Source organism: Panthera uncia (assembly GCF_023721935.1).
Source record: "Panthera uncia isolate 11264 chromosome D3 unlocalized genomic scaffold, Puncia_PCG_1.0 HiC_scaffold_8, whole genome shotgun sequence".
NCBI lineage: Eukaryota > Metazoa > Chordata > Mammalia > Carnivora > Felidae > Panthera > Panthera uncia.
The window spans coordinates 16,387,262-16,400,868 of record NW_026057586.1 but is presented as its reverse complement, the minus strand read 5'-3'; the positions used below and the strand labels follow the sequence as shown (position 1 = coordinate 16,400,868).

General features: G+C 45.1%; 1 protein-coding gene across 2 annotated transcripts in view; it reads right to left on the bottom strand.

The window, feature by feature from the left end:
• The window catches only part of LMAN1 (lectin, mannose binding 1), a 33,916-nt gene extending 30,413 nt beyond the window's left edge, over positions 1-3,503 (bottom strand). For both annotated transcript variants that reach the window (XM_049620279.1, XM_049620280.1), the window contains exon 1: positions 3,237-3,503. In XM_049620279.1, coding sequence (XP_049476236.1) covers positions 3,237-3,474 — 238 coding nt within the window. In that variant the 5' untranslated portion in view covers positions 3,475-3,503. The remainder of the gene's footprint in view (positions 1-3,236) is intronic.
• Between the last annotated feature and the right edge of the window lie 10,104 nt (positions 3,504-13,607).

The window sequence follows — 13,607 nt, the reverse complement described above, 5'->3', positions numbered from 1 at the left end:
ATTTTAACTCAGTAAGCTGTACAAAAATTTTGTTAGGAAAAAATTACACATTGACGGTTTCAACTTTAAAATTTTAGATGCTTCTAACAGCTCCCTTACCATCTTTTGAACAGTGACATACCTCTGGAAAGAAAAAGAAAGAAAGAAAGAAAGAAAGAAAGAAAGAAAGAAAGAAAGAAAGAGGGAGGGAGGGAGGGAGGGAGGAAGGAAGATTAAAGCTGCAACCATGCACTAAAAATTCAAGGGGCAGGAGGAAAGAAATTATGGCTTAAAAAGCAAACCTACTATTTGATTCCCATAATATTCTTTTCCAAGTACCTCAAAAACTTGCATACTTTTTTTTTTTTTTTTTTTTAACTGCGAAGGATTTTACCAGTTTACAAATGTAGGAAGCTCAAACGGTGTGAAAGGAACATACCACTAGGAATCAAGACTTATTCCTAGTCTCAGTTCAGCTGTGTGACTTTGAGCAAATAATTCTCTTACTGTCCTGGGTTCACCATATGTTCACCTGTAAAATGAAGGGGCTGGGCTCAATCACTTCCAGAAACACCCCAAAAGTTATATGCAAAATTCTGTGCATATATACATTCTTCTAGGGAGAGGGTCAAGTGAATTTCAAGGCAATGAACAGTTTTTTAGCAACAGCAGATTCTCAAAGAGAATTGTGATCCCCAAAACAGTGGTCTGCATCTCCAAGCTAGGCTCAAGTCCCAGCTGCATCACTTGCTAGCTATTTGTACGAAAGTTACTCCATTTCTCTAACAACCTCACGGGCACAGAAGTATTTCAATAAGTGTTAGCTAGTCCTGTTAATAGAACTAGATGTTATGAAAGCACCTATCGGGCCTAAGTTCAAACAATTCTAACACACCCTCTCAGATATTAACCAGTTCTGACATCCATGCTTGGAAATACCTGTATTACGTCTTTACAGCCAGGAGAAACTGACAAAAAGACAAGTCGAGATATTTTAGTAAGATCAGTAACTATCTGTCACCATGACTTTCAAATGCGTAAAAGGGTGGGGAAGACATCATGGAAAGAGTACTGGACACAGTATCAGAAGACCTTGATTTGTGTTCTGTTCTACTGACACTAGCTATGTAACCTTTTCCAAGAACCTTAACCTTTCTGAACGGCAGTTTTTTTTCATCTATAAAGCAGCTAACACCTGCCTTGCTTACAAATGATCAAATCAGAGAATGAAGGGGAAAGAGCCCTGAGACCTAGCTACAAAGGGTTACAAATTGTCGTGATCATTTTTGTGCCCTTATGAACCCAGGATGTGTGCTAACAGTACAAAAGGACATTGGAGTTAAGAAAAGAAACACTGTCGATTTGGCCTTCATTTGGGGATGAATGTAATGGGCCATGTTTAAACTAAATCTTAAATTTCTCTATTTGAAAAAAAACTGCTTTAAATAATGGCTCTCCGGGTAAAACGAAAAAGGAAAAAAATGATCAATGGAGTTAAGAAGACAGTGAGACTGTAAAAATTACAGTGATAATGAAAACAAGAAGTATTCACAGCAGGGATTCCTGGAGTCAGTATGTAGAAAAATCATGACTAAAATATGAATCCCCTTATTTCACATTCAGTCTAGTCATCAACTTTAATTCACCCAGGTACTCTCTATGACATTTCTGCAGCAGACAAGTTTGGTTGAGTACAGATTGTAGAGAAAGTCGAGGTGACTAATTTGAGTGGTTGGTTAACATTCCCAATTGGCTGATGTATGTGGTGCTAAGTGGCAAAGACAGAACAAGCAGGCAAGGGACGGATGCAGAAGTGAAAAAGTGGGAACAAATCCATCACCACTACTGAAAACTTTATCGTCGTCCCCAAATAAAAACAAAAACTCCGAAAACCTGTGTTTGGCGCATCTGCATCATTACATATTAGGACCGATATCACCTTGATTAACAAAAGCCCAGCAATATACCCTTGATGAGTGGGCACACAGTGAATACCTACCTGCTGAGTAACAAAGTCTTTGCACTCCACTTCGAATACTTAATGACTTGGTCATTAAGTCAAATTGAAATTTTATACCTTTGAGTTTATACATTAATTTCAGTGAAACGGCTCTTGCTAACAGTGTTTCCAGTTCAGTCATCACTTTCTAGAAATGGGATATTCTATTTCAAGCACTGGACAATCTAACACAATGCATACAAACACCTTCTATAAATAATTGTTTCATGACACACAAAGATGGAACTGAAACTGCCAGACTTTTCACCCCGTATCAAGGCATCTGCCACTTGGTTCAAGGGGTACATCTGATGGTCACTGAACAGAGCTTACAGCATGCCAAGTGTCACGGCTGGTCCCTTAGTCAGCAGTGACACATCAGCACTAGAAAGTACAGATTCGTTTTCTTCCACACATGTCAACGTGTAGCAAGGCTCTCTTATCTACTCACAGCGACAAACACACAGAGTGAATAAAACTCGGGGCACAGATTACTTTCAATTTTCAAAAAAACTAAAACTATCTTTTAAAAGGCTGCATCTGTTATTCTCCAGTGTCAAGTGCAGAAACAATCAATACGAAAAAAAAATCCCTGTTACTAAAGGGACGAGCGTGACTCTTGCTACCTAATACGAGAGAAAAGCTCAAAGACCACACCAAGTCACTATGAGGCAAATTCAAGGTATTCCAGTAACACAACAATGTCCTCAGACGTAAAAAAAAGACTCAAAAACTACTCTAAAACTAACGTATGCCATCTCCGGAGGCGTCAGTAGGTACTGGGTACAACCAGGAGCATTCACCATTACTGACACCGGAGAAAAGACAGCAGGGGAGGCCCAGGAGAAGCGGGAAAGGAGGGAGGGAAGCTGCCTGAACAGGTCTCAGGTTGGGATGGCCGGGGGTGGGGCTGCGGGACGTTCCCGGCGAGACGTGGCATCAGGGTGAAACGCGACGCTTAGAAGAGAGTTGGAGTGCCTGCAAGTGTAGGAAAGTAACAAAACACCTCTACCCCGAACGGAAAGAACAGACGACATCACGGAAAAGAGGACAGGAGGACGAGGGGTGGCAGAATGGGGTTGGGGGGAGCCTTAGGGGGCAGGCGAAGAGAACCCTGCGGACCAGAGCCGACCTGCAGGAGGGGCTGCTGAGAAGGGTCCACCGCGCCAGTGGAGTGCAGCGGGGAGAGGGTGAAGAGGGGGAGACGGACGCAAGGCGAGGAGGGGACCCTGGCCCCCCGCCCTCTTTCCCGGCTTACTCCCCGCGTGGGCCCAGAAGGGCACTGTCCCGTCGCTTTGCACCAGGTGCGGCCCCTTGAAGCTGTATTTGTACTCGAAACGGCGGTGCGGCGGTGCGGCTGCGGTGCCCGCGGCACCAGCGGCCGCGGGGTCGCCCCCCATGCCGTCGGCCCCGGCGAAACGACTAAGCGACAGCAGCAGGGCGCAGAAAAGAGACCGAACTCTGGCCTGGGGACCCCTATGCCTGGATCCCGCCATCTTGGATTCTGGGAAGCGGAGGCCGGCGGGAGGAGGAGGGGCGCGGGAGCTACGGACGGCCAACAGGGCGCTCGCTGATTGGCGGAGCCCGAGGGACCCCGAGGGCAAGGGTGAGCCCCGCCCCCGGCCTCCGCCAGCCCGGCGGCCGCAGGACTCGGGGCATCTGTGGGCGGGGCCCCGCGGGAGGGGGCGGGGCCTGGAGGCGGCGCTGTCTACGCGCCCCGCCCGTCCTCTCCCGGGGAGGGGGGGGGGAGGGGGGGGGAAGGGTCTCCTACATTCCCTTCCCGGGCGACGAGGAGCGTTGGGGGAGCACCGCGCACGCTTCCCTGCAAGAAGCTTTCTCCTGCTTCCTAACACACGTTAGAGGTGGAATTCGCGAGCCCTAACGCCTGTGGACTCCCCACATCTGTCTTCCAGGCCTACAATAAACCGTTCCAGTCCTAGAAAAAAGTCTTTTTTTTTTTTTTTTTTCTTTTTGATGTGATATCAATTGTTCAGTAGCTGGTTTTCATTAGGTGGACTTTGCAGAAACAAGTCTTTCCAGAAACAAGGCATAGGTACCAATATGATGGTCCCAGCTCGCTGAGCTCCATCAACCTGTGTTAGGGCCATGAATATTAACCTAGGGAGTTTGGATACTGCCATTGAAAGTAAGAAGTGTCTGTAATGGCCTTAAAGGAGAAAAAACGGGCAGGTTCTTGTTGAAAGAGAACACCTAGACGAGAGGTGACTAGTGTCTGGAGTGAAACGTGAGTGGGACAATAGAAACAAGAAGCAAGAGAGAGAACTTGACAGCGAATAACTTCAAAGCCTAAGACTACCAGTTTCTCCCCTGATCCCACCTCAACAGGCCCTCCACCTCGTATTTCTTTAGGTTTGGCTTTCAGTTGAGGTAATGATAGCCTGGCTGGATATTACTAAATACCTGCGCACTATCCGTTCCTCCTTCTGTCCTGATTAACACACCATTTTGTTCAGGGTGGCAATATATCCAGCTGAAATACTTATTTCTCCAGCCTGCAGGGCATCTAGTGAAAGGTCTGAGGGAGTCACTTACCAAATAAAAAGGTAAAACCTCACTAGATGAAGGGGGTCCCTTTCCCTGTTTGTCCTTCTTCCTGCTTAAAATGTGTATGCAATGTCTGGAGAGCAGCAGCCATCTTGTGACCGCTAAAAATGATGGCACAAGAAGCCAGGAGGGCCCCTATCTTTAATGATTGTCCTGAGCTCCCAAGTCTGCCTATTCCAGCCTTCTGTCTTCTGAGATAAGACCCCCACTCATTTAAGCTATTATTTCTGGGTTTTGTCACCTGCAGTCCTAACTGATAATCATAGCTCACATGTACTATGTATCAGGCACTATTCAGGGTGATAAACATACATTTACTCATTTAGGAGGAAATTAACCCAATATTTTCATCTAACATCAAGGCCTTGCCCTAGCTATTTCATTGATAAGAAATAGACCTCTTGCTCAAACTATCTGCCTGTCTTCCCTAAATAGTATGTCGAACATGTGAAAAGCCCTTCTTCAAGCTTCACCAATTATAAATCAGTCATGGAATGGGAAGGCTTGTTTACAATAGGATGATGTTTTATATTAAGGTCAATCCCATATTATAAGTTTTTTTTTTTAATATATAAGTTTTGTAAAATACAACAAGAAGGGATTTTCTACTACTCTCCAATGCCTGAGGAAATTTCAATTTTTAAGTCAAACTTGCGGAAGGCCCTCCCCAGCCTACTGAGCCCAGCACAAGGCTGAGAAATGAACTCACTTTGGTAACTGATTCTTTGTAACTCTTTCCTGGTAAGGGCCAGCCAGCGGAGTCTAGTTGTATGTCTCTTCTATGAGAGCAAAAATATCTTAGATGCCAGAAGATTGATAGGACTATCCCATTTAAAAAACCTATGGTAAGACTAGGGGTGCCTGAGTGGCTCAGTTGGTTATGCGGCCTGCCTGCCGACTCTTGATTCCGGCTCAGATCTTGATCTCACTGTTTGTGAGTTCCAGCCCTGCCTCAGGCTCTGTGCCGATAGTGCTGAGCTTGCTTGCGATTCTCTCTCTGCCCCTCCCCCACTCGCTCACTGGGTCTCTCTCAAAAGTAGAATAAACTTCAAACCTATGGTGACGTTTTGCTTTTAAATGAGTGAAGAGACTAGGAGCAGATTGGGAGTGTTTTTTCCTCCTGGTCTTTCCACTCACTGAGGTAGCCTTGTGGATCAATGCGGTGTTTTCCATAATTGGTGATCGATTTGAATTTTTTTTTTTAAATCCATCTACATTCCCCTTACCAGTGACATTCATTCTTGTTCTCTGGAGTCGGGGATAAAAAATCTATGGGCCATAAAAAAAAAAAAAAAATCTTCTATGTCTATGAGACACTTCAGTGACCTTATAATAGACCCTCATTTTCATTTAAGCTCGCTGGAAAAAATTTCACTTAGTTGTAGCAAATATAGTGTTAAAACTAAGGTTACGTGACAATTCGTTAGTTCCGTTAATGCTTAACTAATTTGGGGGCTGCATAATGACTTTAAATCAATCATACTTGATAAGAGTAATGAACATGAGGATATTATCTGCTTGATCCTTCAATGTGTGATCATTCATTCACGCATGTGTTCATTTGTATTCACTCATTAAGCATAACTGAGTACTCCACTATCCTAAAGGCCAGGTAGTAAGCATACAGCCTCAATAGAGAATTCAGATTTCATCTTTTATACATATATGTTTTTTTAAGAGTTTATTTTTAAGTAGCCTCTACAACCAACATGGGGCTCAAGCTTACAACCTTGAGATCAAGAGTCACACGCTCTACTGACTGAGCTAGCCAGGTACCCCCAGAATATATTGTACTAAAGGGGATGCTTTGGGCTACAGAAACAAACAAAACTCAATTGAAAGTGGCTGAAACAGTAAGGAAAACTATTATCTCATGGAACTGTAAGTTAGAGGTAGGACTGGGTGCAGGAAGTTACATGGCTCTGTTGTGCATCTTTTTTTTTTTTTTTTTTTTGAATGTTTATTATTTTTGAGAGAGACAGAGACAGAGAACAAGCAGGGTAGGGGAAGAGAGAGAGCGAGACACAGAACTGGAAGCAGGCTCCAGGCTCCGAGCTGTCAGCACAGAGCCCAATGAGGGATTCAAACTCACAGACCATGAGATCATGACCTGAGCTGAAGCCGGTCACTTAACTGACTGAGCCACCCAGGTGCCCCTGTGCATTTTTGAAAGTTCCTTGGCTCTACTTTGTATTGACTTTATCCTTGGGCTTCTCTCCAGCTTCTAAGATGGCAGTTTCTTCTTCATATTCCATGGGAGAGAGAAAAAAAAAATCTCTTCCAACGTTGGAATCAAGTGTCTGTTCTTTATTCAACTTAGGTTACGTGTCTATCTTTGGAACATTAACAGTAGCCAAGGGAAAACCACTCACTGAGTCAATTACTGATAAGAGGATGGGATTACTAGATTTGGTTAAGAACAGTGGCCCCCCCTTGGGGCGCCTGGGTGGCTCAGCCCGTTGAGCATCCGACTTTGGCTCAGGTTGTGATCTCGTGGTCTGAGTTCGAGCCCCTCGTTGGGCTCTGTGCTGACAGCTCAGAGCCTGGAGCCTGTTTCAGATTCTGTGTCTCCCTCTCTCTCTGACTCTCCCCTGTTCATGCTCTCTCTCTGTCTCAAAAAATAAATAAACGTTAAAAAAATAATAAAAAAAAAAAGAACAGTGGCCCTCAAATCTCACTGTGATTCAGGATTACCTGTGGAACTCCGTCCCCAGCATTCACAGTTTAGTAGGTCAAGGATGGGGCCTAAATGCGGTGTGTTTGGGAACCCTACTGTGAGAATCAGCGGCTTAGACAAGTCATGATCTACCTCAGGAAGTGGGGAAGGAGTCAGCTCCGCTGGGCCACCAGGGCTACGTGTGGGAGGGGTGACTCTTTGACCAAAGCTGGGGTTCTGTTTAGAAAGAAGGTTGACACGAAAGACCGAAAGACAAGAAGCAGCATCTCCTACACACGTTTCGGCAAAAACATGATAATGTCCTAGCTTTTATAGACGATGAAGGCTGCAAATGAAAGAGGGATCTACATTAGGGGGACATGACAACTGATTATAAGAACAAAGAGTTTTCAAGGTTACACCATAGTTCAAATAATCAGATCCTTTTAATCAACAGGGATACAAGATGTAACATTTCTAAGGAAGGTGGACACCGAGTCGTATCTAGCCTCTGCATAGAACAGTTTCTCCCCTCTTTGGATCGCCTTGTGGAGTCATTATTGTCTCTGAAAGGCCGGTGTGTAACTGCTAGGGCAAGGCCATAAGCAACTTGCTGACATCCTTCTCAGGATGGTTTTTAATTAGGATACCTTTTTACTTTTTACCTTTTTTTTAAATTTTTTTTAACGTTTTTATTTATTTTTGGGACGGAGAGAGATAGAGCATGAGCGGGGGAGGGGCAGAGAGAGAGGGAGACACAGAATCGGAAGCAGGCTCCAGGCTCTGAGCCATCAGCCCAGAGCCTGATGCGGGGCTCGAACTCACGGACCGCGAGATCGTGACCTGAGCCGAAGTCGGATGCTTAACCGACTGAGCCATCCAGGCGCCCCTTTACTTTTTACCTTTGAGAGTGTGATAATGGAATGTTTTGAGTGGTCAATCTTTTTAATCAGCTGTCTCTGCACCCATTTGCCAAAGCAGGGTAAGAGAAACAAAAAGGGGTTTCCCAGAGCGTGCTCCTTAAAACTCCCCGGGTGCCAAGAGATGCTATGAGATACTAGGAGCATAAGAGTTTTATAAGTAAGTGTAGGAGACGCGAATGTTCCTATGCACAGTAAAGTGTTGAAAATGCATAGAAATCCTCTAGGGGTGAAACCCAATTGATGTCGTTTTAGGACATTTCCCCAAGTTATTTGATTACAGGAGCCTTTTTGCACAACACTTGTTAACATACTGCAGGACTTCTGTCTTGTGGAACACACTTTTGGAAATGCTGAACAAAAGGACTTTACCACACCATCGAGTCAAGGAAAATCTCAGTTTGTTTCCATTAACAACCACTCCAAGTTTTACCAAACTTCTCTCTAAAAGCAATTCACTCTGATGGCTAACCTGAGGATACCATAGACAAAATCAATATCTGAATGTTTCACACACACCATGAGTAAGCTATGATCAAATGTAATAAAATGATTTTCATAGAATTTCGCTGCTAATTTCTCCTTTGACCACTTCAGGTGGACAAAATGAGGGCTTCTGATGCCTTAGACACAACAGATTCTTAACTATTTTTAAAGGTGGTACATAGCTGAGAAATACAGTCACGAACACGCAAAGCTTTATGTGTAATGAGTCGAGCATTCTGATTGAATAGGATTTTAGCAATTTGCCGGCAACTCCTTCAAAAGTCTGAACGAATATGAGGTGCCCAGTCGCAAATGGTGTTTATTTCTAACACATTCAATTCAGTTGAGTTTCCTAAACACTTCCTGGATGGACACCTGTGAGATTCCAGGGTCTCTACTATTTCTAGTCTGTTACTTTCACGGAGAACTATTTATAATATTTAAAATTTTAAAACAGTTCCTTTTCTAGAAGTTAAGCTTCTAGAACTACACTCAATGGTGTCATTATAGTCTAGATGAATAAACACCTAGTAATGCTGAGTGTATGCTGTCATGATCATTCTCATTCCATACTTGAATTTTCTCATATTTTGCTTCCAAAAACCATCTGAAGAGGCATCTTATTAGGTGCATTCTAAAGATCCCTCCTTCCACTAATCTCCCTTTGAGACCTACATAATGTAAGGGAGGATATGCCAATGCCCCATCTTTTTTTTCCCCAAAGGGTTTACTTTCTGTTTTTTTAAAATAGTTTCTTCTGTTCCCTTGCTCGTCCCAAACCGGGCACCTGAAGCTTGGTAATTGCACAGATTAAATGCATAGAGAACCCTGCAGTTATGGTAAAAATATGTGCTTACATTTAAAGCAGTTAGTTACCAATGGATGCAGGATCCTGCACCAGAATGAGTCTGCTCAATATTGACACAGTGAATTGTCCTGAGAAGATTAAACCACAACTAGAAAAGCAGGCGGAGGAACAGTGAGTGACAGGGGCTTTATGGGGGGGCAGGGCCTCCCAGGGGGAGAGTTCATCTTCTTGCTCAAAGAGACGCCTTCAGGGATCATGTAACTTGAATTCCCTGTGAATTCACTGTCATCTTAGCTTGACCAGCTCTGGAAGAACATATTAACCTCCGCTTGTGATTTTCAGAGAACCATTCTAATTTAGCAAGTAATTAAGGGTCACATGCGGGATAAAGAGCTGGATAATCTTGGATTACCCACAGGAAGCTTTGTCTCCAAGGCAACCCCCGGGGGAGGGGCCGTTAATGCAAAGGCCAGCCGGTTAATGAACTGGGAATGGTAACTGGCTCCCAGAGCCGGTTGAGCCAGGGAAATAGAAATAACAATCATAGTGCTAGTGAATGATTCCCTGATAGAAAACCAACGTTTCAAAAGCCATCGCGGGCTGAACATGTAGAGAAAGGATGTAATTGTCACTATTCCGCTAGATCAAGCCTATGGATCTAAAATTAGCTTCTCTCGAATTCAAGCTACACTGGTCTTTATTTACGAATTCTAGCCTCGTCTCCAGCTGAATCCTCCCGTTTCAGGGCTTCCTATGACCTAATTACCCCACAGCCTAGTTTCTCCAGAGGGGCAGCCTCAGTAACCACACCAAGGCTGGGAGATTGGCCCAAGGGACCTTTGGAAGAGGAGACAAAGGTGGCATTGTCCAACAGAGGCTTTGATATCTCACGCTGGGCTAAAAACGAAGATAAGGTTGCACAGATAAGCACCCTAAGATTTCTGACCAGGTTAGTAGAGGTGGAAGGGGAGGGTACCGAGGACCTAATGCGGAAGTCAAAGGCAGCCCCACAAGGAAACCCAAGCGGGACGGAGCGGAGACCTCGAGCACCTGGCTGACGCCTTCAGGAACCTCTTTCTCCCCAGTGGCCAAGGCTGAGTCTCACGTGAACTCATGAACTTCATGAGTTCACAACTTCGTGAACGCTCGTTCACTGCCCTCCTTTAAAAGCTTACTGAAACGCATCTCACACTCAACTGTCTGTCCTGTGTCAGTGTTCACGAGCAGTCTCTCCTGCCTTGCTTTTGGGTCCCTTTTGCTTGTGAGTCATGGTGTATTCGGTCAACATTCTATAAATATTTACTAAGAATCAGTTGTGAGGTGGGCACCGTGTTGGGTGCTGGGGATAAAAAAGATATGGTATCTGACGGCAGGGGTTCACAGACCAGTGAAAGTGCCGGGTGAGCAAAGCAGAAGTGTGCCATAAACTCCGAGATAAATGCAGCCAGGCATACACAGGATGCTGTACATTCTTGGATGCTCAGTCATTTAAAAAAAATTTTTTTTAATCTTTATTTATTTTTGAGAGAGACAGAGACAGAATGTGAGTGGGTTAGGGGCAGAGAGAGATGGAGACACAGAATCCGAAGCAGGCTCCAGGCTCTGAGCTGTCAGCACAGAGCCCGACGCGGGGCTTGAACTCACGAACCGTGAGATCATGACTTGAGCCGAAGTCGGAGGCCCAACTTACTGAGCCACCCGGGCGCCCTTGGATATTCAGTAATAAGAGAGCTAGTAACAAGAAAGATGATTTATCACTAAGGCCAATGGGGTGGTTGACAAAACCACAGCACTTGAGGATAGGCTTTTGGCAAATGTTGGCATTGAAAGTATCAGCTCGTAATCACTACATCAAGGCACAGATGAAAAGCAGGGGTGATGAACTTCTGGGTTAAGGAAGAGAAGGGTGAAGAGCAGGGAAGATGTTTTGGCAGATTGACTCCAGCCTCCTTACCAGGAACATCCGTCCAGGATGATGTGTTTTCAGCCTCTGCTGGGGTATGCACGCCCTTGAGCAAATTCTTCCATCAGGACAGATTTGAGTACGTGAGAGAAGAAAGCGATCCAAAACTTACCAGGCTTAGATGACAGGAAATGGAAAGAGACAATTTGGTTTAACATGACAGTAAATTGGACCAGGAACCGATATCACGGTCTTCGGGAACCAGTCTTAAGATTCCATGACACAGAGATACAAAGGCTGATGGGATTTGCGAAGGTTGTGCATTTATTTAGGAAACTGCTCTCCTGATAAGGGAATGAATGCCCAGCGTTGACCAAAAGATGAGAAAGACGAAACGAAACCCATGCTCTGGGCAGTTGAAACCCAAATAAGACCACTCCATGAGAGGCAGGGCCCCCGAAGAAGGTCCAAAGAAATTCAAAGTCTTTAGGCCCAAAGGCAAAAGAGAATAAAGGGATACCAGGTCCTACCAAGGGAAAGTGAAAACACTTTGTTGTTTAGTGGAGACACTCAGATGAGGAAGATGGGGCTGGGGAAATCTCCTCGTGGAGGCAGAGGACTCTAGGGGAGATGTTCGCCCGCCACATGGGATGGGCTGAGGTAAGGGGGCATCGTATTTTCCATTCTGTATTTGTAAACAGATATAAAAGCACTGGGGTGGGGAGGGAAGTAGATTTGAGAGCAGAAACAATGAGCCACCTGGGAGGTAGAAATAAACTGAAGCCATTTGTCTGATGACTGTTTAAATGGTCTGGCAGCACGCAGGCAGGTGTTCGGCACCTATGATTATGGTCATGATTTATAACCTTCTCTGGGTTAGATTTCAGACATGTGCGGCCACATCTAAAAACCACAACAAGGGCCTAAAACTGCGATCAACTCAGTAACCCATTTAATTAGCATCTGTAGTTCTCATCTATGTGCTGAGTCCCGCTCCAAGAAAGGATAGAACAATGAGCCGGGCAGAGGAGGCCTAGGTGTCAGTGTTTTACATGCTCATAACGGGAGACAGACAATAAAACTATCAACAGATTTAAAAAAAATTTTTTTTAATGTTTATTTATTTTTGAGAGACAGAGCGTGAGCAGGGGAGGGACAGAGAGAGAGGGAGACACAGAATCCGAAGCAGGCTCCAGGCTCCGAGCTGTCAGCACAGAGCTCGACGCGGGGCTCGAACCCACAAGCTGTGAGATCATGACCGGAGCTGAAGTCAGGTGCTCAACTGACTGAGCCACCCAGGCGCCCCTCAACAGATTTTTTAAAAAGGAAATTTCCAATTGTGATATCGATAAATGCCACAACACCCACCAACAACAATACCAAAAACAAACGGAAAGGGATCGAGAGTGAGTGGCAGGATAGGGTGAGCTGGTGAGGGCTGTGAGAAGGCCTCGCCATGGGGAGACATTTGATCTGAGGACTGAGGGAGGCAGCTAAGTGAGGATCAGGGGACAGAGTGTCCCAGGCAGAAGGGACAGATAGTGCAAAGTCCATGGGACAGGAAAGCTGTGGCTTGTTCAGGGAGCAGAAGAGAAACCAAGAATGACTGGGGTATGGTCAGAAGTTGGAAAAGGGTACAAGATGCTAGAAGATTGCAGGGCTTTCTGAACACGGTGAGGAATTTGAATCTTATTCAAATTGTTGCTGGAAGCTACTGACGTGTTTCCAGAAAGGGACTCCCATCATCTTCCTCTGTGATCTGTGCCAATAAATGAATCTCATGGACCAGTGGCACCAGTATCGTCTGGAAGTTTGTCAGACACGCAGATCGCAGACCCCATCCCAGAACAAGGGCATCGGAATCCATCTACCTACCACCTACCTATATTTTAAAGTTCTATTTATTTATTTTGAAAGTCAGAGAGTGCGTGCACGCCGTGTGGCGGAGGGGCAGAGTGAGACAAAGAGAGAAAGAATGCCAAGCAGGCTCCGTGCTGACAGCCCAGGGCTCTCTCTCATGAACCATGAGGTCATGACCTGAACCGAAATCAAGAGCTGGACGCTCAACCAACTGAGCCACCCAGGGGCCGCCCACACTGTCTATTTTCACAAGATCACCAGGCGCTGCACGTGTAGGTAAAACTTTGAGAAGCACTGCTGTGATCGTATTTGTGATTTTAAAAGACCCCGAGGCACACCTCCTAAGGGGACGGTAATTGAAAAAAAAAAAAAAAAAAAAAAGGTGTTGGTGAGCTTGTAGAGGAGTAGGCACACTAGTTCATTGCTGGTGG